This window comes from Centroberyx gerrardi, chromosome 11 (genome assembly GCF_048128805.1).
Source record: "Centroberyx gerrardi isolate f3 chromosome 11, fCenGer3.hap1.cur.20231027, whole genome shotgun sequence".
Taxonomy (NCBI): Eukaryota; Metazoa; Chordata; class Actinopteri; order Beryciformes; family Berycidae; genus Centroberyx; species Centroberyx gerrardi.
Window position 1 is genome coordinate 1,865,168 of NC_136007.1, and position 27,363 is coordinate 1,892,530.

Sequence of the window (27,363 nt, forward strand, 5' to 3'; positions counted from 1 at the left end):
TGTCTAAACAAGGATGTCCTCTTTACAATTAAGTGCAAATTGATGATCTAACATTCTCCAAACACCTTAGTTGGCCAGGCAGGCCACAAAACTTCAACTTAAATTAAAACAACAAATATGTTCAGACACTGATTTTCTAACCTAGGAGGACATGTTTTATTTTTTTTAAGAAAATTAGCATGTCAGCATTTTCAGGCAGCAGCTGAAACCTTTGACAGTTAGCTACGTACACACTGCCAGAATTTGGTAGTGACGACCGAATTTATGAATGAGAGTGAATTTGCATATTTCTGGTTCACACTGGAGCAGAGCGGAGTAAAATTACCACTGTGTCTGTACGGGTAACAGGAGTTACTGCACTCCTCCGACCTCGCGATGGTTGTAAATAATGTCTGTAACCATAGTAACGTTTACTTCAGACCAATATGGCGTCTACCATTGCCTGTGTTTTCAGTTTACACACCAGTAACACCAGTAACCAGAGGCGTCAATTTATCCATAAGATCTTAATAAACCGCCACTGACAGCGGCGTCATGTTCTTTTTTTCCACCACATGGACTTGATACTTTCAACCGCAACATCTGGGCCGAGACCTCAGAACTGGAGGAACAACCGCAATGTTGAGGAAACAGACGATAGAAAATTTGAGAATGTCTCACAACACTTAACCTCCGTCTCTTTCAAAATAACGATGATAATGTTACGTAACGTAACGAGTGTATTTCGATTTCACCGCTTTCCGTTTTCCTGTTGCACGCTACACACCTGGCTCATCGGGTCTCGAGTGAACGTCGGTGAACGTCGGTGTCAATGACGTCATAACGCCAGTCAGGCAAACTAGGATCTAGGATCACTGTTTCCGCCCTCTGGCGTTTAAAGTATGTAAATGAAAATGAAAACATTTTGGTGGCGCAGCTAATTGATAAGCTTTACTTGATATCGCAAACCATTTTTCACCTCCGCGATGCCTATCGTCACGTTTTTGGATCGTGAAATTTAGTTCCACGATATATTGTTACACCCCTATTCAACAGGGATTTTTACGTCGGGAATTATTTCAAATGGTAGTTATCGCTGTCATGTGAAAACCTCATAACTCTGTGCAACGTTCATGCTTTGTTTGAAGGATTACCTGCTCCTCTATGGGTTGAGAAATTTTTACAAGCCTTTCAAAACCCCATTGGATAAAATCTAAAATGCATTGTCATCAAGCTAAAAACAAGCCTGTTTTTCTTAGCTCCTGAAAAGTTGACATTTTGATTATACAAGGTTTTCATTGTGACAATATGTCATTTTTGAATGAAACTGTCACAAACATACACAGCACACGCTAGGTATATTGGGGGTTTGACTCCCTGTAACAGGAAGGAGAACACACTGATGGGCAGGTTGTTCCTGTTTCCACTGTCGCTCCTACAATACAATACAACACAATACTACAACACATGTAGAACTGTCTCTGTTTCCACTGTAAGCTGTTGTATCAGCATTGCACTCTCCAAATAAAGTGGAACCAAAATGTTTCTCTTTCTGTCTGTCTTTCAGATGCAGTGTGTATCTGTGCTGACAGGCTTGTCTGTGACCAGCCAGCATGTTCAACACCATCCAGTCATGGAAAAACTCTTCGGCCAGTCAGCAGTATGAAGTGGACCCGGTGAAGGGACTCTACCGCTTCCTATCGGCCTTGCCCTGCTTAATCTTCCTCTACATCAACAGCATCATGCTGTTCACCTTGAGGAGCAAGCCGGTCTTCACTGAAACACCCCGCTACATCCTGCTGTACAACCTCCTCTTTGCAGACACAGTCCAGCTGGCACTGGGCCAATTACTTTACATCCTAGCAACGGCCAGGGTGTACCTGGTGCACTACGTCTGTCTCATCATCATCATGGTGACGGCACTCACCACTGACATCTCCCCCCTCAACCTTGCCGTCATGTCCCTGGAGCGCTATGTGGCGGTCTGCTTCCCGCTGAGGCATGCCAGCATTGTCACCATCAGCAGCACCATCACTGTGGTTGCTGCCATCTGGGCTGTTTGCTTGGTGAACATACTTCTCCGCCTCCTCATGCTGGTCTTCCTGGACGCCACGCCTTTCCACCGCTTCATGCAGGACTTCTGCGTCAAGGATGCCCTCTTCCACCTGAAGATTTTTCACGACTTTGAGAAGGGCTTCATGTGTGTGGTGTTTGTGTCTGTAGGCACGGTCATCGTGTGCTCGTACATCGGTGTGATCGTCACCGCCAGGTCGGCCTCGTCAGACAAAGCCTCGGCCAGCAAGGCTCGTAAGACGGTCCTGCTGCACCTGATCCAGCTGGGCCTGACTCTCGCATCCACACTGCATACCACCATCTTCACAGCCCTCCACGGAAGAGTCGACCGAGTCACCCTGGTACGCATCCACTATGTTCTGTTCCTCTGCCTCATCAATTTACCCAGATGCCTCAGCTGCCTCATATACGGCCTGAGAGACCAAACCATCAGACCCATCCTCATATATCACCTCAGCTTCTGTATCAGATGTCCCATGATGTCTGTTGGATTGTTGAAAAAGCGCTGATTATTACAAACTTTCAAACTACTGGCCTCGTTACTGTATTTTTTCCGGTGCCTTTTCCCCAATTCCCCATCAAGGGGGATTCCTTCTGTTGCCGGGCCATCATTGTAAATAAGAGTTATTTCTTCTTTATTGACTAGGGTTAAATATATAAATTACTATTACAAAATTATAGAAAAAACATATTTCTCTAAAGGGATCGACAAGGTTTCACATCATCACAAATAAAGACTTTCTTGTCCTTGTTCTTGTCTTTTTTGATTGTGCTGCGTGTATGTGTTTTGCAGGCAGTTGTGAATGTTTCCTTTACAAAAGCTACTGGAGGAGCAGCCACGCACCTTGGCGGGAGCCTATGAGTTGGTACACAGGTATGAGACCACCTGGAGAGTAGCCAAAATGGTTACCCAGCTCATGCGGGTGGGTGCACGGGCAGCCACAGTACGGGAGAATGCAAACTCGAGACTAAGTGGTGAGGAGTGCAGCCAATTCGCCAACTAAACTGCCTGCAAGGGCACCAAAACCCCACCAGAAATCGAGACCCAAGAAAGGTAACTATATGAATCTTGAGAAAACAGAAGAAAAAGTGTCGCACACTCCAGCTCCATAGAAAATACTCTTTAATTGATAATGTTTCGGCCTTCCAGGCCTTCTTCTAGATCAAGAGTGAAAACACACAAGCCCTGGTGAACTATATAGACCAGCAACACCTGATAGTAATCACACAATCAGGCTAAACCATTCAGGGTAAAGTGGGAGGCTCCAGGCTAATCAAATTACTTTTAAGAAAACAATGACAGGAAATGTAATAATAAACATAGATATATACACATCAAAAATACATTGGTCAGTAACATTATAGAATAAACAAATTGATAAATATATCTTGATTAGATTTCTCATAAACATACAGAAAAAAGTTTTAAACATTAATTCAAAGAGAGAATCATAAATAACTTGATCTGTATGTCCAATAGGTTAAAGTGCATTACAAGAAACTTTTCAAATCAAAATCTATATTTAATCCAAGAGGTGCCAGAGTTCTCAAACGGCGAATCCAATGTTTGTTTTTTGGTGTGCGTTACCTCTCTACAAAACTATATGAATCGTAACTTGGACAAGGTTATATGTCAGAACTATTCAGGTATAGGACATCTGCAGAGAAACTGAATGGGCTGAATGTGGTCAGTCCTTTTGATTGACCAGGGTGATTGTTTTAGGGAAGAAGTTATTGAGGTGATGAGTAGTTCTTGTTTTCAGTGACCTGTAGCGCTTTCCAGATGGCAATAGCTGAAAGAGGTGGTTTCCAGGGTGAGTGTGATCCTTGATGATGTTTCCTGCTCGCTTCTTCACCCTAGAAACAGGATAGATGGAAGTTTGAGGTGAACGATCTTTTCTGCTGTTCTGATAATCCTTGCAGTTTATTTTTAGAGTGGACAGAGTTTCCAAACCATACAGTTATGGAGGATGTGAGAATGCTTTCAATAATAAACCTGTAGAATGGACGAGTACTGCTTATGATATGTGAAATTTTAAAGTTGACGGAGAAAGAACATGCGTTGTTGTGCTTTTCTGGTGTTTGATGAGACATTTTCCTCCCAGGCTAGTGTGCGTGAGATGGTGGTGCTGAAAAATGTAAATGGTTCTACTGTGCAGAGAGTTCTGTCATTAATTATCAGGGATTCCATAGGTGGGTCTTTTTTCCTACAGTCCACAACCATCTCCACTGTCTTTGAGCTGTTGAGCTCAAGGTTGTTGTAGGTGTACCACTGAACCAGCCGTTCATGGTGCCTCGTCCCCATTTGAGATAAGGCCAATCAGGGTGGTGTAGTCTGCAATCTTTATAAGTTTGCTGATATAGGAGTTGGAAATCTGCACTCTGCTAGACACTGGTGCAACGAGAAACATCCTGCCACTACACTCCTTCAATGCCATTCCCACTCAGACAAGGCCTCCAATACAGCCATCAGTCGCACAGACTGTGCAGGGTATGGGCCAGGGAGTATTGCAGTCCTCAGAGAAATTGGTCTACCGATGCAGTTTGGCAGGCTAATGTGAAGTTCATCATTGCTGATGTAGCCCAGAGCACTGAGGCTATCCTGGGACACTTAGGAGCAGGCGTGTAGCAGGCGTGTGCCTGGTCCTGAAACAGTCCTCTTCAAAGATCAAGTATCCCTCTTTATCCCCAAAACCCGGTCCAGAGTGCACACTGTCAGCGTGGCGCACACCATGGTTCTAGAGTCCGGGTAGGAGTACATAATACTCGGAAACGGCCACTTTCGTTAGCCTGTTGAGGGAGACATGATGCTAAGTACCACCAAAGGCTTCATAGAGAAACACCATGTTTTAATGGCCCAAGTCTTTGTGTACAGTGGTGTAGTGGTATTTGTAGAAGTGGGGGAGCTACTACAAATAATATGTTGCTGTCTTTCACATTAAAAAACATTTATATGGACAATTTGCATCAATGCGCAGCGTACCAAAAATGTTGTAGGCCAAGCCTATATTGTTATACTATACTTTCTTATCTTTACTGTAAACATAGTCTTCATATCTTTCAATTGCAGATAATTATTTACCTCTTAGTGTAGTGTAGTATAGCCTAGTTCGTTGTATTGAAACTCAATTTAAAAAAAATATATATTTATTACAATTTATTGTTCATGTAGGTACTGTAGTACTAGTTACTGTCTCTTTAAAGACGAGATGAAATGAAAAATGCCTTTTTAACCCTTTTAGATCACATCCCCGGTCATACTGTGCACCTATTTAACAATATATGCCAAAAAAACATACCAAAAATCAATTTCATTGTATTCTTATATCAAAATTCAATCATGTTTTCTTCCTGTAAAACAAAATATGCCGTGTGCTTACGTAAGCATGCCCGTAACTAATTTCAACCAATAATATCATGACATCCACCCATCAATCAATCTTCAACTTTTAGCGCACAGAGCTAAGAGGCTAAGATTCATTAGTTAGCTAGCTAGCAACAGCATGGTACTTCGGTGTGTCTTCGGGTGTTATGACACGCCCACTTTTCAACGTTCAAATCAAATTCCTCCCAACGTTATGTCCCGCCTGTCTTTCCTGTTTCACTCGGAAATACGTCACGATACGGAAGTTAGATACTCTCGAATGCCGTTTCATCTCGACTTTAAGAAACTCGCTGGTCAGTGTTCTGTTCCTCTTGGATTTGTTTAGGCTACTTTTCGACTATAATGGTAATTTTGAATCTTAAAATTATTTTTTACTTTAGTTATTCATATTTTTACTCTTGTATTGGATAGTAAGTACTGCCTTGTGAAATCACCTATGGGATTGTGGATAAATCGTTTTGTCCATGGATGAATAAGTGTTAGAGGATTGTGGATACACATTGTAACGTAATGTTAACGAGTAAGCTGCTGTTCAGGCATAACCAAGACACCCCATATTTTACCCACAACTGTCTAATTAACAAGATATTACATTGTTAATGTAAATAGTAGAGCCCCAGTCCATCCTGGTCCCTACTGAACCTCAATCTACTAACCCTGCCTATGTCTCTGTACCTAGTCACCTACAGGTCCTGTATGCTGAGAGCTCTGTCGGCCTGACCACCTCAGGGCCACCAGTGAAACAACAACCCCGCAAGATGGCCATGGAGAAGACCAGTCAGTGCTGCAGAGTCTGGAATTGCCAGACACAGTAACAGCAGCTGGGCTTCGCCAATCGTAATGGTAAAAAAACCAGTACCAGACACCCTGACTGTGTAGATTACAGACCATTGAATGAGTGTACTATCAAGGATGCTTATCCCGTGCCATGTATGCAGGACATTCAAGACACACTGTCCTCAGCCAGATACTTCAGCACCCTGGATTTGATTTCTGGGTACCTGCAGATGGAGTTGAGCCCCAGGGCCCACAAAGCTGCTACCTCCTGCACATGGAAAGGGCTGTTGGAGTGGAATGTGATGCCTTTTGGGCTCTGTAACACGCCGGCTACATTCCAGCAATTAATGGACTGTGTCCTGGCTGGGATGCAGTGGGAGACATGCCTTGTATAGCTCGATGACATAATACTCCTGGGGTGGGATGTGCCCCAAATGTTGGAACGTCTCAAGTGATCGTCAGGCTATATGGGGCCAACCTGAAATTGAAACCATTGATGTGCCTCCGGTTTCGAGAACAAGTGACCTACCTGGGGAACATCATCTCGGCCCAAGGTATCGTTATTGACCCCCAGAAAGTCCAGAGGGTCAGAGAATTCCCCACACCCCAGAATGTTTCAGAGGTCTGCCAGTTTGATGGTTGGCGTCATACTACCATTGATTTTTGAAAGACTTCACTACAGTAGCAAAGCCCCTTCGCTTCGCCCCTCCATCGCTACGTGGGCTCAGAAGTCGCTCATCTCGGTCGCGACTCTTCTCAATGCACTTATTGTAAGTCGCTTTGGACAAAAGCGGCTGCTAAATGACATAATGTAATGTAATAATGTAATGACTTACTAAAAAGTAAGCACATTTCCACTGGACAGCATTCGAAGAACTGAAGAGGCGGCTGACTTCTGCACCCGTGTTAGGCTACTCCCTCGACAGTGATGACCTTATCCTTGACACAGACGCCAGTGACTGTAGAATCAGAGCAGTAATGGCAAAAATACAGGGAGGGGAGTGGCAAGTTCTGGCCTACGGAAGCAGGAGGTACCACCAGACGGGTGCTCCTGGCAGTAGTGGAGTTCACCTCCCACTTCAGACAGTACTTACTAGGGAGGTCATTCACAGTCCGGACTGACCACAGTAGCCTGTGCTGGTTAACAAGAATGAGGGAGCTAGAAAGCCAGCTTGCCTGCTGTCTTGAAAAGCTGGCAGAGTATGACTTCCAGGTTGTTCATCGGCTGGGGTGTCAGCACCAAAACTCTGACTTATTATCCAGGAGACCTTGTCGTAAGTTGTGTCCATGCACAGTGCCAGAGCCCAGCCTCAACTACAGTGAGCAGCCTCAGCAAAAGGGAATACAGCGCGACCTGAGTGACAGTCTGGCTGGACACATAGTCCAACCTCTGCTGGCCTGCCTTCAGTGGGTGTAGTAGAGATCAACAGCAATAGAGAGAGAAATGCATGACTACAGTGGGGGTAGGTGATGTCACTAGCGGTGACAGAAAAGACATCCTCCTCTCTCATCCGAACATCAACAAGGTCAGTGAATTAGATAACACGAAACTGTTCTATGGCTGGACCCAGGAGCAGCTGAAAGCAGCCCAGATGACTGACCCAGACCTAGCGCCAGTGTGGAAATGGTTAAAGGAAGGGGGAGGCTGTCCCTCTGCCCTGCAACTCTGCCACCAAAGCCTACTGGGCACAATGGAAAAGGTTATACTGGAGAGTCAGAGCGCTACTGAGGCGGTTCTACTGCACAGAGGAAACTGTATTTAATCCATGGATCCTGCGACATAGAGGCATAATCACTCTGTAGTAGTCATACAAGACTATTTCAAAAGAAAATGAGGGGAAGCCTACCCTATTCCCAATGAGCAGGTGACAGCAGTGATGTTGGTGTGTCTGGTGTGTCTCTCTCTGGTGTGTCGCTATGGAGCCCTTCGAGCCGTGCACAGCGATAAAGGTACCAATTTTGAATCTGAGGTGTTTGGAGGAATGTGTGAACTGCTGGCCATTGAAAAGACTTGAACCAGCCCAGTTCTTGGCCATCAGACCTCAGTCTGATGGCCAAGCGCTTGGCCATCAGACTACTCTGCAGAAGATTTTAGCCACCACCGCAGAGTGTTTCCATTTGGACTGGGATGTCATGACCCTGTATGCAGTTTCATTGACCATCTATGGTTAATTGTGGGAGTTAAGGGGCGGAGTATGAGGCTCGTGCACGTGCGCAACATTTCAAGTTGGATTGTGATTTATAAAGGGGAAATTGCGTGCAGGTGTGCGTACGCACGGTTTTATAAATCCGATTATTTTTGTACGTACGTACTTTTCCTCTTTTGTGCGCACATAACCTTTTAGTGTGGAATCCACGCACAGTTTTATAAATGAGACCCCTGGACTATACATGTTTTTAATTTGATTATATGTTATAACTTTTGGTTTGAGCCAGATGTCAGTAGCCCATTTTTCTTTATAGTCGAGAAATAACCTGTGCTTAATATAGTGAACGCTACATCCTAAACGTTTCTGAAAATATATTGCTGGTCAGCTTCCCTGAAAACAACATTCATATTACTATACCATGGCTAGTTATGTGCTTTATCCCAGTTAAAAACTTTTTTTGCTACTCTACCCTCTGGCATATTAGATAGATGGTTCCATAGTCTACGCATTTCGCCTTCTTGCCTAATCACACATGGCTCCCAGCCCATGTCCCCTTGGAACGCCAACACAGGTGCAAATTTATGCACGCCCAGAAAACAGCGAATTGCCCGGTTTTGAATGGCATTCACCTTGGAAAATTCCTTACTACCCCAGACTCCAGCTGCATAAAATAGAATTGGGGTTACACATGCATAATAGAGCTTTGAAAATGTAGCATAACCAAGATCTTTGCATGTTTTCACTTTACTTATTGTTGTACCCAGGGCGCTACCTGCAGTGTCAGCCAAAACACTAATGCCCTCTTCAAACATTAAATGTTCATCCAAAGTAAATCCAAGGTATTTATATGAGCTGGTGTATGCTAATGACATAGCTCCAGCATGAAAATTAAAGGTGCTTCTACCTGCTCCTGTTTTTCTGAAGTGCATAATTTGAGTTTTTTCCAGATTAATCGATAATCTCCATTTCCTACCCCAGAGATTAACAGTATTTAGCATGTTCTGCAACTCCTCCTCATTCCCTGCAAGGAGTGCTATGTCATCAGCATACAACAGAATATTCAACTTCACATCACCTATTTGCAGACCAAGGTTTTCACTTTTAATTTGTTGGGCTAAATCATTAAGGTACAGAGCAAAGAGGGTAGGAGAGAGAACATCTCCTTGTTTGACTCCGTGTGGAGCAGAAAACCACCCAGTCTTCATATCATTCACCTGCACACATGCAACCGGGGTTTTATATAAAGCTTTAATGGCTTTATAAAATTTTCCATCCACACCAGCCGAGATAAGTTTAAAGTCGAGATGAAATGAAAAATGCCTTTTTAACCCTTTTAGATCACATCCCCGGTCATATTGTGCACCTATTTAACAATATATGCCAAAAAAAATACAAAAAATCAATTTCTTTGTATTCTTATATCAAAATTCAATCATGTTTTCTTCCTGTAAAACAAAATATGCCGTGTGCTTACGTAAGCGTGCCCATAACCAATTTCAACCAATAATATCATGACATCCACCCATCAATCAATCTTCAACTTTTAGCGCACAGAGCTAAGATTCATTAGTTAGCTAGCTAGCAACAGCATGGTACTTCGGTGTGTCTTCGGGTGTTATGACACGCCCACTTTTCAACCTGTCCTGCCTGTCTTTCCTGTTTCACTCGGAAATACGTCACGATATGGAAGTTAGATACTCTCGAAATGCCGTTTCATCTCGACTTTAAACTCCAGTAATTCCCTGTCAACACAATCAAACGCTTTTTGGAAATCAATAAAACATACAAAAGTAGATTTCCCCTCAGAGATCCTAGCTCAAATTACAGTATTCTTAGTGTAAATATGATCTAAACAAGACCTGTGTTTTCTGAATCCATTCTGCTCATCCACAAGTATATTTTCGGCCTCTAGATACTGGGACAGCCCGGCATTTAGTGGGAAGTAAGTGGGACCCTTCTGGCACGTTCATTGAGAATATGGTTTCACCTATCGCCGTCAGGTGCCACTATGTCAAAGGGTAAATACAAAGAAGAATATATTTCTATTAAGTGTTCCGAAATGACGAGGAGCGCCAACAATGTGTTTTGTGTGGAAAAGTGCCGAGTAATGAGACTTTTACAATGAACAAATTAAACAGAAATCAAACAAAGCACCCTCAGCGTCAGGGCAAGCCAAAAGAGTTTTTCCAATGCAAAGAAGGGAACTTCAGGAGACAGTGTTTTGACAGTGGAAAAGTAAGTTACGGTTACAGTTATTGTTACAGTTACAGTGTGTGTGTGTGTGCCTGCGTGTGTGCGTGCACAATGGGGGAGGGGTGGGCAATAGGAAGGAGAGGGTGAAAAATGTAAAAAAAAACAAAAAAAAACATGTTGAGAAAATGTACATGTTGCTGTGAATGTGAATTTGTAATGAATTAAATACATTTCTATATATTTCAATTCATGGTTCTTTGTGTTCTTTGGATTTATTGATAGTTTGCTAATTGAGATGTCATGGCAACTCATGTATTTTTCCTGTGCCCAGTCCCCGGGAAACACCAAATTTCTCTTTTAGGTCTCAAGCTGAAAAAGTTTGGGAACCCCTGCCTTAAGGGAATGATGTGTGTCATTGCATTCTGTTATAAGAAATGTAATTGCATTGATTGGCTTAAGGGGGGCAATACAATGTTTGTTTACTTGCTACTGATTGGCCCAAGAGGTGCATGCATCATTCATCTTGTTCGACTTGTTTAGTTGTTCCTCACTGTCAGTGGTGGCTGAACTGACGTGTGAAGGTGTGATTGTAATTGTTAAACTTCTTATAAGAGTCAGCTTAGTTTCCTCAGCACATCAACTACCAACCCTCAGCCATGAAGCAGCACAGCTGACTTCAGGACAAACAAAAGGTGAATCTTTTTGTGCAGATGCAGAAGGAATTTATATATTATTCATTGTTTTTTACTTAAAGTTATTTTATTCAGTTTGTTTAGTGGGCCTGAAAGGAGACAGAAGTATTCCCTCCGTTATTTCTGATTAATATATTAGCTTTGTTCAAATAACACTTATTATTATTTTTATTATTATTATTATTAATATTACTACTACTAGCACTGGTACTGCTAATAATAATTATAATGTTTAAATGACAACTTTATGAATGTCATTGTCTTTGTGAAAGTTTTTGTATTTATATCTTATGTTACAATCAGTGACTCTTGGATGTTAATGGCTCTAAGTTTATGCATTTATTGTTACAACCAAAATATACCAATACACAGAATATGATGTCTATCTGATATTATTGTTATAGTAGTAGTATTAGTAGTAGTAGTAATAGTATTAATGTTGTTATTTGTCTTTGTTTAAAGTATTTGCAATCGCTTGGTCATTTATATCTCTGAGTTTTTGCATTTGAACGATGTGAAACAAGTTTTACCAAAAGGATGTGATGTAATTGTCTGTTGTGTTGTTTTAGGTCTGAGAGCATCAAGAGCGTCTGAAAGCTGGTAAGTTACTGGCTTCATCAAGTAGGCTCCTAGATCAAAAATGTTTTGTTGAATCAGACACACAACACCTCCAGAAAAAAGGGAGGGTTATTCTGTGTGTGTGTGTGTGTGTGTGTGTGTGTGTGTGTGTGTGTGTGTGTGTGTGTGTGTGTGAAAACCTTCATTGACAGATTTTAGCCTCATGACCTGCAAAATATTGGGATTTTCCACTTTAAATGAAAAGTGTAAAAGTGCAAATTAAAGGTTTCATTCAAAAACCATATAATTTTCATTTTAGAAAAAAAGGTTTCTAGATGACGATCCATTTTTCAATATTTAAAACACAACAACAAAGATCACGTCCTCTAAAACGGTTCTAAGTAAAGGCCTGCAGGAAAATGATCACTTCAATAATATTCAACAGCGATTTTTACTGTCACGTCAGGAATTATTTCAAATGGTAGTTATCGCTGCTGTCATGTGAAAACCTTGTAACTCCGTGCAACTTTCATGCTTTGTTTGAAGGACTACCTGCTCCTGTATGGGTTGAGAAACTTCTACAAGCCTTTCAAAACTCCACTGGATAAAATCTAAAATGCATTGTCATCAAACTAAAAATAAGGCTGTTTTTCTTAGTTCTGAAAAGTTGACATTTTGAGGTTTTCACTTGACAGTGACGATATGTCATTTTGGAATGAAACTCCACAAATATGCACAGCGTATATACAGTATATTTGGTATTTTGTGGGTTTGACTCCCTGTAACAGGAAGGAGAACACACTGATGGGCAGGTTGCTCCTGTTTCCGCTGTTGCTCCTACAATATAATACTACAATATGTAGAACTGTCTGTCTCTGTTTCCACTGCCATTGCTGTTGCTAATGTGCTGTCTTATATTGCCTTTTCCTGACAGCTATTATTATGTACTATTGTTTTTGTTGTTCTTATTTCTGTAACTGTTTCCTTATTGTTTTCATTGGTCTCCTTTTCCACGCTGTTTTTACTATTGTTCTATTTGGCTGTAAAGCACATTTTGCAAGATCGCCATCCTCTTCTCCTATCTTATTCTCTGGACACACTCTAAACACAGTGTGTGTGTGTGTGTGTGCTGTAAAAGCGCGCACGCACACACACACGCACACACGTTTCCCTTCGATGCCGGCGACCAGGGTTCGATTCCCAGCTTTTTCAAAGTACATTTCAACTATAAGTCACATTTTAATTAAACATTTTAACGCTTTTCTTTCCTTTCATTTAACCATGACCAAACCATTTCCTTAACCTTAACCAAGTTGTTTTAGTTGCCTAACCATAACCTTAACCCAAACCTTAACCAAGTTGTTTTACTTGCCTAAATTTAACCAAAGTCATTTTACTTGCCTAAATTTAACTGTTAACCAACATTTGGGACGTAATTCTGGAGGAATGTATTTAAATTTGTGGTGGAGGAACGTATTTAAATTCGTTGCGGGGGAACGTAATTCAGTTTGTGGTGGAGAAACGTTATTTTCCCATAATGTCCATAGAACGTAAATCGCCGTTTTAGAGTTTGTGTTCATTTCACGTATTTGTGTGAGATCATGTTGGATCCGTTGTGTCTGTCCGTCTACGTTCATTTAATTTCATTTTCAATGAGACCTGTCTGTTGTCCGGCTGATGATCCGTCAGTCTTTCCATCCGTTTTGACGGACAGAAAGTTTAACCCAGTAGAACTTTTTCTGGATGGACAGATTCATCACCGTCCGTTTAGCCAATCAGAGTCATTCCTACTTTTGTTTTGGAAAAAATAGCGGTGATCACAGAAACAACGGTAGGACCAAAACTAATAAAATGGAGAAAGCCTGGTATAACACTGGGATGACTGGGATAACCTTGGGTTTTCCAGGTCAGTTTCTTATTAAATTTATTCTGTATAGACTGTTACTTCTTTTTTCTTGTAATACCGTTATGAGCAAAGCTGTATTTCTGCCTCTCCCACCTTGTTGACGTTCCAAAACAGCCCAACAGACAGAAATCTATCTGTCAATAATTCTGCCTGTTTTCCAATGTCAGTGTGGCCACAGCCTAACCGTGACATTGAATATCTATTTTTCACACTATTCGATCAGGTGAAGCGCAGTAGACTTAAGTGACACATTATAGTCACTTGATTGTAAGCTGTTGTATCAGCATTGGAGTATTCAAATAAAGTGGAACCAAAATGTTTCTCTCTCTGTCTCTTTCAGATGCAGTGTGTATCTGTACTGACAGGCTTGTCTGTGACCAGCCAGCATGTCCAACATCATCCAGTCATGGGAAAACTCTTCGGCCAGTGAGCAGTATGAGGTGGAGCTGGTGAAGGGACTCTATGGCTTCCTGTCGGTCTCGCCCTGCTTCATCTTCCTCTATGTTAATGGTGTCATGCTGTTCACCTTGAGGAGCAAGCCGGTCTTCACTGAAACACCCCGCTACATCCTGCTGTACAGCCTCCTCTTTGCAGACACAGTCCAGCTGGCACTGGGCCAATTACTTTACATCCTGGCAACGGCCAGGGTGTACATGGTGCGCTACGTCTGTCTCATCATCACCATTGTGGCGATAATCACCACTGACATCTCCCCCTTCAACCTTGCCGTCATGTCCCTGGAGCGCTATGTGGCGGTCTGCTTCCCGCTGAGGCATGCCAGCATTGTCACCATCAGGAGCACCATCGCTGCGGTCGCCGCCGTCTGGGCTGTTTGCTCGGCGAACATGCTTCTCCGCCTCTTCATGCTGGTCTTCCTGGACGCCACGCCTTTCCACCGCTTCATGCAAGACTTCTGCGCCAAGGATGCCCTCTTCCACCTGAAGATTTTTCACGACTTTGACAAGGGCTTCATGTGCATGGTGTTTGTGTCTGTAGGCTTGGTCATCATCTGCTCGTACATTGGCGTGATCGTCACGGCCAGGTCGGCCTCGTCAGACAAAGCCTCGGCCAGCAAGGCTCGTAAGACGGTCCTGCTGCACCTGATCCAGCTGGGTCTGACTCTCGCATCCACGCTGGTCTCCACCATCCTGACGGCCCTCCACGGAAGAATCGACCGAGTCACCCTCGTACGCATCCACTACGTTCTGTTCCTCTGTCTTATCAATTTACCCAGATGCCTCAGCTGCCTCATATACGGCCTGAGAGACCAAACCATCAGACCTGTCCTCATGTATCACCTCAGCTTCTGCCTAAGACGCCCCGTGATGCCCGTTGGATCTTTGGAAAAGCACTGATTATTACAAACTTGCAAACTACTGGCCTTCTTATCTTGCTTCCAATAGCAGACTGACCATCTGGAGCACCAGGAGTCTCGACATTTGGGCCGATGCGATCCCAGGGGTTACATCCATAGACCGTAAATACATCCTTCAAATGTATGTCTACCAAATGCTTCACGTCTGTCAGCCTCTCTCTCCCCTGTCTGGCCAACTGCTTTGGTCTACTCCAATCCATCCGGCCCCACGGCCCCACCCCTCCCTTCATCTCCTGAGTAGGCTACAGCAGTGGTTTTCAATCTTTTTGGGACTAAGGCACACCAAAGGTGAAACCCAAACTCAAGGCACACCTACATAAAGTGAAGTCATAATTAACTTAATTAACACGTCATCATCATATTGTATTCAGAGATACAGTATGCCACACGTGCGCATGCACACACACACACACACACTTCTATGAGGGGTCAATAAACAGGATTTGCCAAACCAAATCTTGTTAATGTGAATTCAGAAATGATTGTAAATTATAAAGTGCAATTTCAATAACAGTACAAGTACCACTGGTATGCAAAACTAAAAAAGGCATCAAAAAGGTAGATGAAATGAATACAATTAAGCAGTTATTTTTAGCAGTTCTTGCACCTACCTCAGGCTGCCAATAGATGGCAGCAGAGACTATGTGTTATTTTAGTTTGTATGTTTTGTTCCACCTGTTTGTTGGCCTGTTCTTTGTTTCCCTGCTCAGCCTTGAGAGTTTCTCAGTTGATGCTACTTCTGCCAGAGTTAGAGTTAAGCCTATTTGTCAGTCCTTAGTTTGATGTAGCCTACATTTTGCTGACTGCTGTTCACTCTTTTGATTAATACACATCCTGAAAACGACTTCCTGATCTCCTGCTTCCTTTCTGCACTTCCAATTCCTCACCCCGTTACACAATTCCCCTTAACTGAAAATACTTAAAATGGGAATGAAGGGTAAACATACCAAACAAAGCTGCAATAGGAATAACTGAATTTTATCAGTTATTAAATAAACATTGTCATGTTATACTTAGTTTCAAGACTGTTGATACATTTCCATCTAACAGTTGATATTGGTAACACTGGTAACACAATAATGAATGTTTATAAGACCTTAATAAACAATGAATTAATGATGAGTTCATGTGGAGTTAATCATCAATTCATTATTATCAATGATTTATCAATTATATCTTAATAATTTATACCAAATGAGTACATCATTAGTAATGGCATTAGTTAAATCTTTGTATTTGATTCATAAGTCAAGAATACTTTTGCTAATAAATCATTTGTAAAACATTACCTAATGTAGTGTCCATGTAACTTCCTAGGGAGCATGTGAAGTCATTATTGTTCTTAATTAATGATGAACAAATTATTTGTTGATCATTACAAGATGATATCTAAATGCTCGACAAAGTATTTACACAGGTTTTATTTATTTATTATAAAATATTTTTTAGAATATTAATTACCATCTGTTAAACAGTTGTAGACATTTGGCAGCCCCCAATCTAAAGTGGCAGCAAATAACATTCATTAAACATTTGCTAATGTTTAGTAAGACATTTGTTGCCATGACTGTGACAAAGGAAAGACAAACAAAAGTACAATGACAGTAGCCTAATTATATTTTATTTTTCACTTCCTGCAGGAAAGTCACAAGAAAATCACAAGACTGCTCTCAAACCGACTGGATTTGACCAAACAGACCAGTGTAAAACAGTTTAAAAAAAAAAATTTTTTTATTGTCCATTGTGTAGCTGTAGGCTACAGCAAAAACACTGATCTTAAACAGTTATACACTCACTAAAAATGCTGGGTTGTTTTATCTACCCAAACACTGGTTTGAGCCTGTCTGGCCATTTTTGGGGTTATTTCCATGAGCTGGGTAGTTTGTGTTACCCAGCCGCTGGTTTAGTTTAGTGGCTGCATGGGTCAGCCTCAGTGACAGTTGCTGACTGCTGCTTTTGCAAGGAAGCAGTCCTCCTCATCCTCCTTGTGCACTTCAGGGGCAAATAATGTAATAAAAGAAGGTTGGTATCCACTTTTGTACCTCTCTAAGTCACTACAGCCAAATTATCACTCCGTAATGTTAGCTAATGTGTCACTTTTGGTCCATTCTAGGCTAGCTAGATAGGTTAGCTGTTAGCTAGCCAAAGAGCCCCACCAAATGTAAAATAAATGTACTTTAAAGGTAACCTTAATAAAGTGCAACAGCGTTAATGTTAGATATTAGCTATTTTGTCCCATGTTAGCCCAGAGTCAGAGGCGGATATGTACGAAGATGGCAAAATGATGACAAGAGGCAAATACTTTTAACGATTCTTAGCTAATAATGACTTCATATGCTCCCTAGGAAGTTACATGTACACTACATTAGGCAATGTTTTGAAGGGGTCCTTTATTATGTTGGCCACCCTACTTGTACAGCGGTTGAGGTAGATATCGTGGATGGAAGGGAGGGGGCGCCCGATGATTCTTTCTGCAGTTCTCACTATCCTCTGCAGGATCTTGCAATCTGAGGCGTTGCAGTTACCAAACCAGGCTGCTTTCTTGGCTGTAGAGGTGGTGTTGAGTGACCAGCTGAGGTTGTCCGTGATGTGGATCCCAAGCAACTTGGTGTTCTTGACTGTCTCTACAGCAGAGCCATTGATGAGCAGTGGGGAGTGATCAGTGCGGGCTCTCCTTAAGTCGATGATTAACTCCTTGGTTTTGTCCACGTTGAAGGACAGGTTTTTAATCACACACCAGGTTGCCAGCTGCTCCACCTCCTCTCTGTAAGCAGACTCTTCACTGTTGGAGATGCAGCCCATAACCGTCGTGTCATCAGCGAACTTGAAAATGTGGTTTGAGTTGTGCTTGGCAGAACAGTCTTGTGTCATGAGCGTGAACAGCAAGGGGCTGAGCACACAGCCCTGGGGAGCGGCGGTGCTCAGCGTAATGGTGTCGGAGGTGTTGTCCCCAATTCGGACTGTCTGGGGTCTTTCAATCAGGAAGTCCAGGAGCCAGTTCCATAGAGGGGTGTTCACACCCAGTGGGGCCAGCTTGTCAATCAGCTTCAGGGGGATGATTGTGTTAAATGCCGAACTGAATTCGACGAACAGCATTCTCACATAGGTGTTTGTGTGCTCCAGGTGGGACAGGGCAATGTGAAGAGTAGAGGATATGGCATCGTCAGTGGATCTGTTAGGACGATATGCAAACTGGTAGGGGTCCATTAAGCTGGGAAGTCCTGATTTCAACTGGCTCATGACTAGCCTCTCAAAGCACTTCATGATGATTGGAGTGAGTGCAACCGGGCGATAGTCATTAAGAAAGGAAACTGTAGACTTCTTTGGCACTGGGATGATGGTGGTTTTGAAGCAGGCTGAAACGACCGTGTGGCACAGGGAGATGTTGAAGATGTCTGTGAGGACATCTGTTAGCTGGTCTGCACATTCTCTGAGCACGCGGCTGGGTATGTTGTCAGGTCCAGCCGCTTTGTGTGGATTAATGTTGGAAAGCATCCTCCTGACGTCGTTAGTGGGCAGGCAGAGTGCTTGTTCACCAGGGAGAGGGGTGGACTTCAATACAGGCATGTTGTTCTGTGCGTCAAACCGTGCGCAGAAGTCATTCAGCACATTTGGAAGATTGGCATCACCGTCACAGGCACGTGGAGCAGGCTTGTAGTCGGTGATAGACTGGATGCCCTGCCACATGTGCCGAGTGTCTTTGGTGTCCAGAAAGTGACCATGGATTTTCTGTGTATGTGCGTGCTTAGCATCCCTGATGGCACAGGGCAGGTTGGCCCTTGCTGTTCTAAGAGCTGCTTTGTCGCCGGATTTGAAGGCAGCATTCCAGGAGTTCAGCAGCGCACGTACCTGAGTGGTCATCCATGGTTTCTGGTTAGCACGTGTGGTGATGGTCTTGGAGACAGTGATGTCATCTATGCATTTGCTGATGTATCCAGTCACAGATGCAGCGTATTCTTCCAGGTCGGTGTGCCGGTTGTAGGTGGCAACCTCCTTAAACATGACCCAGTCTGTGCAGTCGAAACAGTCTTGCAGTGTTGAGGTAGCTCCCTCTGGCCAGACTTTGATCTGCTTCAGAACTGGTTTGGCACGTTTGAGTAGGGGGGTGTATGCTGGCATTAGCATAACAGAGATGTGATCAGAGTATCCCATGTGGGGGCGGGGTTCTGCTCTGTATGCGTTGCGGTTTGTGTAGACTAAGTCCAGTATGTTTACTCCCCTGGTTGCAAAATTCACATGTTGGTGGAATTTTGGGAGAACAGACTTGAGGTTTGCGTGATTAAAGTCCCCAGAGATAATAAATAAGGCATCAAGGTGATCAGTTTGTAGTCTACTAATGGCTTGGGAGAGTTCACGAGGAGCTTCCTTGGCGTTCGTGTCGGGAGGAATGTATACAGCCACTATGCCAATGATAGAGAGTTCTCTTGGCAAGTAGTAAGGGCGACACTTAACTGCCATAAACTCCGCCATCGATGAGCAGTGTGTTGAGATAATGCCAGCATTCTGGCACCATTCCTTGTTTATGTAAACACACAAGCCGCCCCCGTGGTTCTTACCAGTCAAAGCAGCATCTCTGTCTGCACGGAAGGAAGTCAGTCCGTTCAGTTGAATAGCTGCGTCGGGGATGTTGTCAGAAAGCCACGTCTGAGATAGTCCAATTTATTATCCAGGGAACGAACATTGGAGAGTAAGATGGACGGAATTGCCGGTCTGAACGGGTTAGCTCTTAGCCTAGCCTGAATCCCTGCTCGCTTCCCTCTCTTCTGTTTCCTGGCGCAATGCCTGCGATGGCACCGCTCTCCACGGACAGACAAGTCAGGCAACTCCGAGGATTCTGGGTCTGGTCTGTGCAGCAGCCTGTAGCTAGCTAGTGTTTCCTTTGGAAATGATTGTGGATGAGTCAAGCTTTGTTTCCTTATTTCCAGCAGGGTCTGTCGATCGTAGGAATGTACTCCGGTGTTCTGCGCGTATTCATGTCTTGTACCACTTGAAAGACTTTGACAACAAACAACATTAACACAACATTTAAAGGTCCCATAACATGCAAAACGGGATTTCCCTTGTGTCTTTGATTATAAAGGAGTTGGATGTGCTATCTAAACATCATGGAAGTATCAAAACACATGGTCCCCAGCTAAATCCACACCATCCATGTAAGGAAAATATGCCCTTAAACGAGCCGTTTTGGACTTCCGTAAATTTGTGATGTCACAAAGATACGCTCATTTCATATGCCCACCTACAGCACCGTCCGCCATTGCCCGGCAACTGAATGCGGAAGAACAAACCCTGTTGTCTGTAGCGTAGCGTAACACAGAAAAATGTCCAGAAAACAATCAACTGCACCTGAAAGATGGATCTATCCTAACTGGACGTGACCCAACAGCAAACGTGCAATCGGTAAGTGTCACCACTTTGTGATTATACACTGAACAAAAATATAAACGCAACACTTTTGGTTTTGCTCCCATTTTTCATGAGTTGAAATAAAAGATCTAAGACTTTTTCTATGCACACAAAAGGCTTATTTCTCTCAAATTATGCTCACAAATTTGTTTAAATCCGTGTTAGTGAGCACTTCTCCTTTGCCAAGATAATCCATCCACCTGACAGGTGTGGCATATCAAAATGCTGATTAAACAGCATGATTATTGCACAGGTGTGCCTTGGGCCGGTCACAATAAAAGGCCACTCTAAAATGTGCAGTTTTATCTTGAAAAAAGACATTTATTAGGCACTGAACTATGGATCTCACATGACTAGGGCTACAGATATGCATTTTTTGAAACCCAGTCAGTATCTGGTGTGACCACCATTTGCCTCATGCAGTGCGACACATCTCCTTCGCATAGAGTTGATCGGGTTAGGTTAGCGCCCCGGCCCCCGCTCCCGTTCTGCGGAGCCGTTGCGGCCGGGCCATCCCTCCCCCTCCACGTTGACTTTCTCTGTTATGGTGAATTCTGGGGGGACGTATGTGGCGGACTCTATAGACATTATTCACCATAATCTGTGGTTTGGGTATGTTTAACACATGCAGTTATATTGTGTGCTTCTCAGGGTTAAGGAGACAAGGTCCCTTTAAGAAAGTCTGGTTTTCTCAGTCTGACGTCAGCTCGACGTATGTTGTGTTTTTGAGCACAAAGTAAATTGTCTTGCTCTGTGGGTAAAAAATAAATGACACACGAGTTGGTGTAGTCAACGAGAGAAGTTGTCCGTCTCAACTTTCCTGCCACTTCTACAGGTGAATCTTTTTGTGCAGATGCAGAAGGAATTTATATATTATTCATTGAAAGTTATTTTATTCAGTTTGGAGACAGAAGTATAAGTCTTCCCTCCATTATTGCTGATTAATATATTAGCTTTGTTCAAATAACACTTAATCATTATTATTATTATTATTATTGTTATTATTAATAAGATTACTACTAATAGCACTGGTACTACTAATAATAATTATAATGTTTAAATGTATTACAACTTTATGAATGTCATTGTCTTTGTGAAAGTTTTTGTATGTATATCTTATGTTACAATCAGTGACTCTTGGATGTTAATGGCTCTAAGTTTATGCATTTATTGTTACAACCAAAATATACCAATACACAGAATATGATGTCTATCTGATATTATTGTTATAGTAGTAGTATTAGTAGTAGTAGTAATAGTATTAATGTTGTTATTTGTCTTTGTTTAAAGTATTTGCAATCGCTTGGTCATTTATATCTCTGAGTTTTTGCATTTGAACGATGTGAAACAAGTTTTACCAAAAGGATGTGATGTAATTGTCTGTTGTGTTGTTTTAGGTCTGAGAGCATCATGAGCGTCTGAAAGCTGGTAAGTTACTGGCTTCATCAAGTAGGCTCCTAGATCAAAAATGTTTTGTTGAATCAGACACACAACACCTCCAGAAAAAAGGGAGGGTTATTCTGTGTGTGTGTGTGTGTGTGTGTGTGTGTGTGTGAAAACCTTCATTGACAGATTTTAGCCTCATGACCTGCAAAATATTGGGATTTTCCACTTTAAATGAAAAGTGTAAAAGTGCAAATTAAAGGTTTCATTCAAAAACCATATAATTTTCATTTTAGAACAAAAGGTTTCTAGATGACGATCCATTTTTCAATATTTAAAACACAACAACAAAGATCACGCCCTCTAAAACGGTTCTAAGTAAAGGCCTGCAGGAAAATGATCACTTCAATAATATTCAACAGCGATTTTTACTGTCACGTCAGGAATTATTTCAAATGGTAGTTATCGCTGCTGTCATGTGAAAACCTCGTAACTCCGTGCAACTTTCATGCTTTGTCTGAAGGACTACCTGCTCCTGTATGGGTTGAGAAACTTCTACAAGCCTTTCAAAACTCCACTGGATAAAATCTAAAATGCATTGTCATCAAACTAAAAATAAGGCTGTTTTTCTTAGTTCTGAAAAGTTGACATTTTGAGGTTTTCACTTGACAGTGACGATATATCATTTTGGAATGAAACTCCACAAATATGCACAGTGTATATACAGTATATTTGGTATTTTGTGGGTTTGACTCCCTGTAACAGGAAGGAGAACACACTGATGGGCAGGTTGCTCCTGTTTCCGCTGTTGCTCCTACAATATAATACTACAATATGTAGAACTGTCTGTCTCTGTTTCCACTGCCATTGCTGTTGCTAATGTACTGTCTTATATTGCCTTTTCCTGACAGCTATTATTATGTACTATTGTTTTTGTTGTTCTTATTTCTGTAACTGTTTCCTTATTGTTTTCATTGGTCTCCTTTTCCACGCTGTTTTTACTATTGTTCTATTTGGCTGTAAAGCACATTTTGCAAGATCGCCATCCTCTTCTCCTATCTTATTCTCTGGACACACTCTAAACACAGTGTGTGTGTGTGTGTGTGTGTGCTGTAAAAGCGCGCACGCACACACGTTTCCCTTCGATGCCGGCGACCGGGGTTCGATTCCCAACGTTTTCAAAGTACATTTCAACTATAAGTCACATTTTAATTAAACATTAAACATTTTAACATTTTTCTTTTCTTTCATTTAACCATGACCAAACCATTTCCTTAAACTTAACCAAGTTGTTTTAGTTGCCTAAATTTAACCAAAGTCATTTTACTTGCCTAAATTTAACTGTTAATCAACCTTTGGGACGTAATTCTGGAGGAACGTATTTAAATTCGTTGCGGGGGAACGTAATTCAGTTTGTGGTGGAGAAACATTATTTTCCCATAATGTCCACAGAACGTAAATCGGCGTTTTAGAGTTTGTGTTCATTTCACGTATTTGTGTCTGTCCGTCTACGTTCATTTAATTTCATTTTCAATGAGACCTGTCTGTTGTCCGGCTGATGATCCGTCAGTCTTTCCATCCGTTTTGACGGACAGAAAGTTTAACCCAGTAGAACTTTTTCTGGATGGACAGATTCATCACCGTCCGTTTAGCCAATCAGAGTCATTCCTACTTTTGTTTTGGAAAAAATAGCGGTGATCACAGAAACAACGGTACCACCAAAACTAATAAAATGGAGAAAGCCTGGTATAACACTGGGATGACTGGGATAACCTTGGGTTTTCCAGGTCAGTTTCTTATTAAATTTATTCTGTATAGACTGTTACTTCTTTTTTCTTGTAATACCGTTATGAGCAAAGCTGTATTTCTGCCTCTCCCACCTTGTTGACGTTCCAAAACAGCCCAACAGACAGAAATCTGTCTGTCAATAATTCTGCCTGTTTTCCAATGGATCAGTGTGGCCACAGCCTAACCGTGACATTGAATATCTATTTTTCACACTATTCGATCAGGTGAAGCGCAGTAGACTTTTAGTGACACATTATAGTCACTTGATTGTAAGCTGTTGTATCAGCATTGCACTCTCCAAATAAAGTGGAACCAAAATGTTTCTCTCTCTGTCTCTTTCAGATGCAGTGTGTATCTGTGCTGACAGGCTTGTCTGTGACCAGCCAGCATGTCCAACACCATCCAGTCATGGGAAAACTCTTCAGCCAGTCAGCAGTATGAGGTGGAGCTGGTGAAGGGACTCTACCGCTTCCTATCGGCCTTGCCCTGCTTCATCTTCCTCTATGTTAATGGTGTCATGCTGTTCACCTTGAGGAGCAAGCCGGTCTTCACTGAAACACCCCGCTACATCCTGCTGTACAACCTCCTCTTTGCAGACACCGTCCAGCTGGCACTGGGCCAGTTACTTTACATCCTAGCAACGGCCAGGGTGTACATGGTGCGCTACGTCTGTCTCACCATCACCATTGTGGCGATAATCACCACTGACATCTCCCCCTTCAACCTTGCCGTCATGTCCCTGGAGCGCTATGTGGCGGTCTGCTTCCCGCTGAGGTATGCCAGCATTGTCACCATCAGGAGCACCATCGCTGCGGTCGCCGCCGTCTGGGCCGTTTGCTCGGCAAACATGCTTCTCCGCCTCTTCATGCTGGTCTTCCTGGACGCCACGCCTTTCCACCGCTTCATGCAAGACTTCTGCGCCAAGGATGCCCTCTTCCACCTGAAGATTTTTCACGACTTTGAGAAGGGCTTCATGTGCATGGTGTTTGTGTCTGTAGGCTTGGTCATCATCTGCTCGTACATCGGCGTGATCGTCACGGCCAAGTCGGCCTCGTCAGACAAAGCCTCGGCCAGCAAGGCTCGTAAGACGATCCTGCTGCACCTGATCCAGCTGGGTCTGACTCTCGCATCCACGCTGGTCTCCACCATCCTGACGGCCCTCCACGGAAGAGTCGACCGAGTCACCCTCGTACGCATCCACTACGTTCTGTTCCTCTGTCTTATCAATTTACCCAGATGCCTCAGCTGCCTCATATATGGCCTGAGAGACCAAACCATCAGACCTGTCCTCATGTATCACCTTAGCTTCTGTCTCAGATGTCCCATGATGCCTGTTGGATCTTTGGAAAAGCACTGATTATTACAAACTTTAAAATTACTTTCCTTGTTTTCTTGCCTGCTGCTCAATATTAGGGGTCCAAGCACATAGTAGTGGAACCCTATTGTATTTGGTGAAATTCTTCTGTCCTTCTTTTCGCTAAAAGTGTCTGCAGCTCAGAAACCGTAAATCCTACAGCAACCATATTTGGCATGTGGGCTCCTATGGCCACTACTCAGCAGCCCATGTACATTGGCCAGATGGTGACGCTGTAACAAGCAACTTTACATTTTGGGCAATAACCTTGAACCATGTGCCGTAGAGAGTCCAACCATGCATCACTGTCAATGTCCATCATATTGGATTTTCCGCCTTTTTTAATTCTTTAAGAAACATTTTTTTCACAATTCCTCCTAGGCCATTCATCCAATTCACACAAAACTTTGTGTGGACAATCTTGGGACCGTCCTCTTTCAAAGTTGTATAAAAGTTATTGATAGGCCAAATGGTTTGGCTTTTATGGACCAATAAACCTTTAACAAAACACGTCCTAACACTGAAAACACATGAAATTTGGTCGTGATTGAGTGTTTACTTGCTACTGATTGGCCCAAGAGGTGCATGCATCATTCGTCTTGTTCGACTTGTTTAGTTGTTCCTCACTGTCAGTGGTGGCTGAACTGAGGTGTGAAGGTGTGATTGTAATTGTTAAACTTCTTATAAGAGTCAGCTTAGTTTCCTCAGCACATCAACTACCAACCCTCAGCCATGAAGCAGCACAGCTGACTTCAGGAAAAACAAAAGGTGAATCTTTTTGTGCAGATGCAGAAGGAATTTATATATTATTCATTGTTTTTTACTTAAAGTTATTTTATTCAGTTTGGAGACAGAAGTATAAGTCTTCCCTCCGTTATTACTGATTAATATATTAGCTTTGTTCAAATAACACTTAATTATTATTATTATTATTAATAAGATTACTACTAATAGCACTGGTACTGCTAATAATAATTATAATGTTTAAATTTATTACAACTTTATGAATGTCATTGTCTGTGAAAGTTTTTGTATGTACATCTTATGTTACAATCAGTGACTCTTGGATGTTAATGGCTCTAAGTTTATGCATTTATTGTTACAACCAAAATATACCAATACACAGAATATGATGTCTATCTGATATTATTGTTATAGTAGTAGTATTAGTAGTAGTATTAATGTTGTTATTTGTCTTTGTTTAAAGTATTTGCAATCGCTTGGTCATTTATATCTCTTGAGTTTTTGCATTTGAACGATGTGAAACAAGTTTTACCAAAAGGATGTGATGTAATTGTCTGTTGTGTTGTTTTAGGTCTGAGAGCATCAAGAGCGTCTGAAAGCTGGTAAGTTACTGGCTTCATCAAGTAGGCTCCTAGATCAAAAATGTTTTGTTGAATCAGACACACAACACCTCCAGAAAAAGGGAGGGTTATTCTGTGTGTGTGTGTGTGTGTGTGTGAAAACCTTCATTGACAGATTTTAGCCTCATGACTTGCAAAATATTGGGATTTTCCACTTTAAATGAAAAGTGTAAAAGTGCAAATTAAAGGTTTCATTCAAAAAACATGTAATTTTCATTTTAGAAAAAAAGGTTTCTAGATGACGATCCATTTTTCAATATTTAAAACACAACAATAACGATCACGTCCTCTAAAACGGTTCTAAGTAAAGGCCTGCAGGAAAATGATCACTTCAATAATATTCAACAGCGATTTTTACTGTCACGTCAGGAATTATTTCAAATGGTAGTTATCGCTGCTGTCATGTGAAAACCTCGTAACTCCGTGCAACTTTCATGCTTTGTTTGAAGGACTACCTGCTCCTGTATGGGTTGAGAAATTTCTACAAGCCTTTCAAAACTCCACTGGATAAAATCTAAAATGCATTGTCATCAAACTAAAAATAAGGCTGTTTTTCTTAGATCTGAAAAGTTGACATTTTGAGGTTTTCACTTGACAGTGACGATATGTCATTTTGGAATGAAACTCCACAAATATGCACAGCGTATATACAGTATATTTGGTATTTTGTGGGTTTGACTCCCTGTAACAGGAAGGAGAACACACTGATGGGCAGGTTGCTCCTGTTTCCGCTGTTGCTCCTACAATATAATACTACAATATGTAGAACTGTCTGTCTATGTTTCCACTGCCATTTCTTATGATTTGGCTCAAGTTCAAAGTCAGTTCAAAGCCCTACGATGTTTTCTTCATGCTTGGATAATTAAGAGATGAGCCTCTTATGCCTGACAATGATTTTTTATATTATGTTATTGTTCTTATTTCTGTACCTTTCTTATATTGCCTTTTCCTGACAGTTATTATTATGTATTATTGATTTT

General features: G+C 42.1%; 3 protein-coding genes across 3 annotated transcripts; all 3 read left to right on the top strand.

Moving 5' to 3' along the window:
- The first annotated feature begins 1,592 nt into the window (after positions 1 to 1,592).
- LOC139922495 (odorant receptor 131-2-like) lies at positions 1,593 to 11,843 on the top strand. The gene is made up of 7 exons (XM_071913024.2): positions 1,593 to 2,537; positions 2,874 to 3,027; positions 4,708 to 4,801; positions 6,117 to 6,214; positions 6,730 to 6,852; positions 7,510 to 7,621; positions 11,819 to 11,843. Exons 1-7 carry the CDS (start codon positions 1,593 to 1,595, stop codon positions 11,841 to 11,843), a joined length of 1,551 nt encoding a protein of 516 aa, XP_071769125.2.
- A 2,256-nt stretch (positions 11,844 to 14,099) lies between these two features.
- LOC139922497 (odorant receptor 131-2-like) lies at positions 14,100 to 15,068 on the top strand. Its single transcript, XM_071913025.2, has one exon. It carries the CDS (start codon positions 14,100 to 14,102, stop codon positions 15,066 to 15,068), a length of 969 nt encoding a protein of 322 aa, XP_071769126.2.
- Positions 15,069 to 24,053: 8,985 nt separating this feature from the next.
- Positions 24,054 to 25,022, top strand: LOC139922498 (odorant receptor 131-2-like). Its single transcript, XM_071913026.2, has one exon. It carries the CDS (start codon positions 24,054 to 24,056, stop codon positions 25,020 to 25,022), a length of 969 nt encoding a protein of 322 aa, XP_071769127.2.
- Positions 25,023 to 27,363: the final 2,341 nt, after the last annotated feature.

What these genes read in the sequence shown, in the direction of transcription:
- LOC139922495 (XM_071913024.2), top strand. Translation starts at nt 1,593, where the DNA reads ATGTTCAACACCATCCAGTCATGGAAAAACTCTTCGGCCAGTCAGCAG. An exon ending in GATGGCCATGGAGAAGACCA is followed by an intron (nt 6,215 to 6,729) that starts GTCAGTGCTGCA and finishes TCCGGTTTCGAG; the next exon opens with AACAAGTGACCTACCTGGGG. An exon ending in AGAGGTCTGCCAGTTTGATG is followed by an intron (nt 6,853 to 7,509) that starts GTTGGCGTCATA and finishes GTCCATGCACAG; the next exon opens with TGCCAGAGCCCAGCCTCAAC.
- LOC139922497 (XM_071913025.2), top strand. Translation starts at nt 14,100, where the DNA reads ATGTCCAACATCATCCAGTCATGGGAAAACTCTTCGGCCAGTGAGCAG.
- LOC139922498 (XM_071913026.2), top strand. Translation starts at nt 24,054, where the DNA reads ATGTCCAACACCATCCAGTCATGGGAAAACTCTTCAGCCAGTCAGCAG.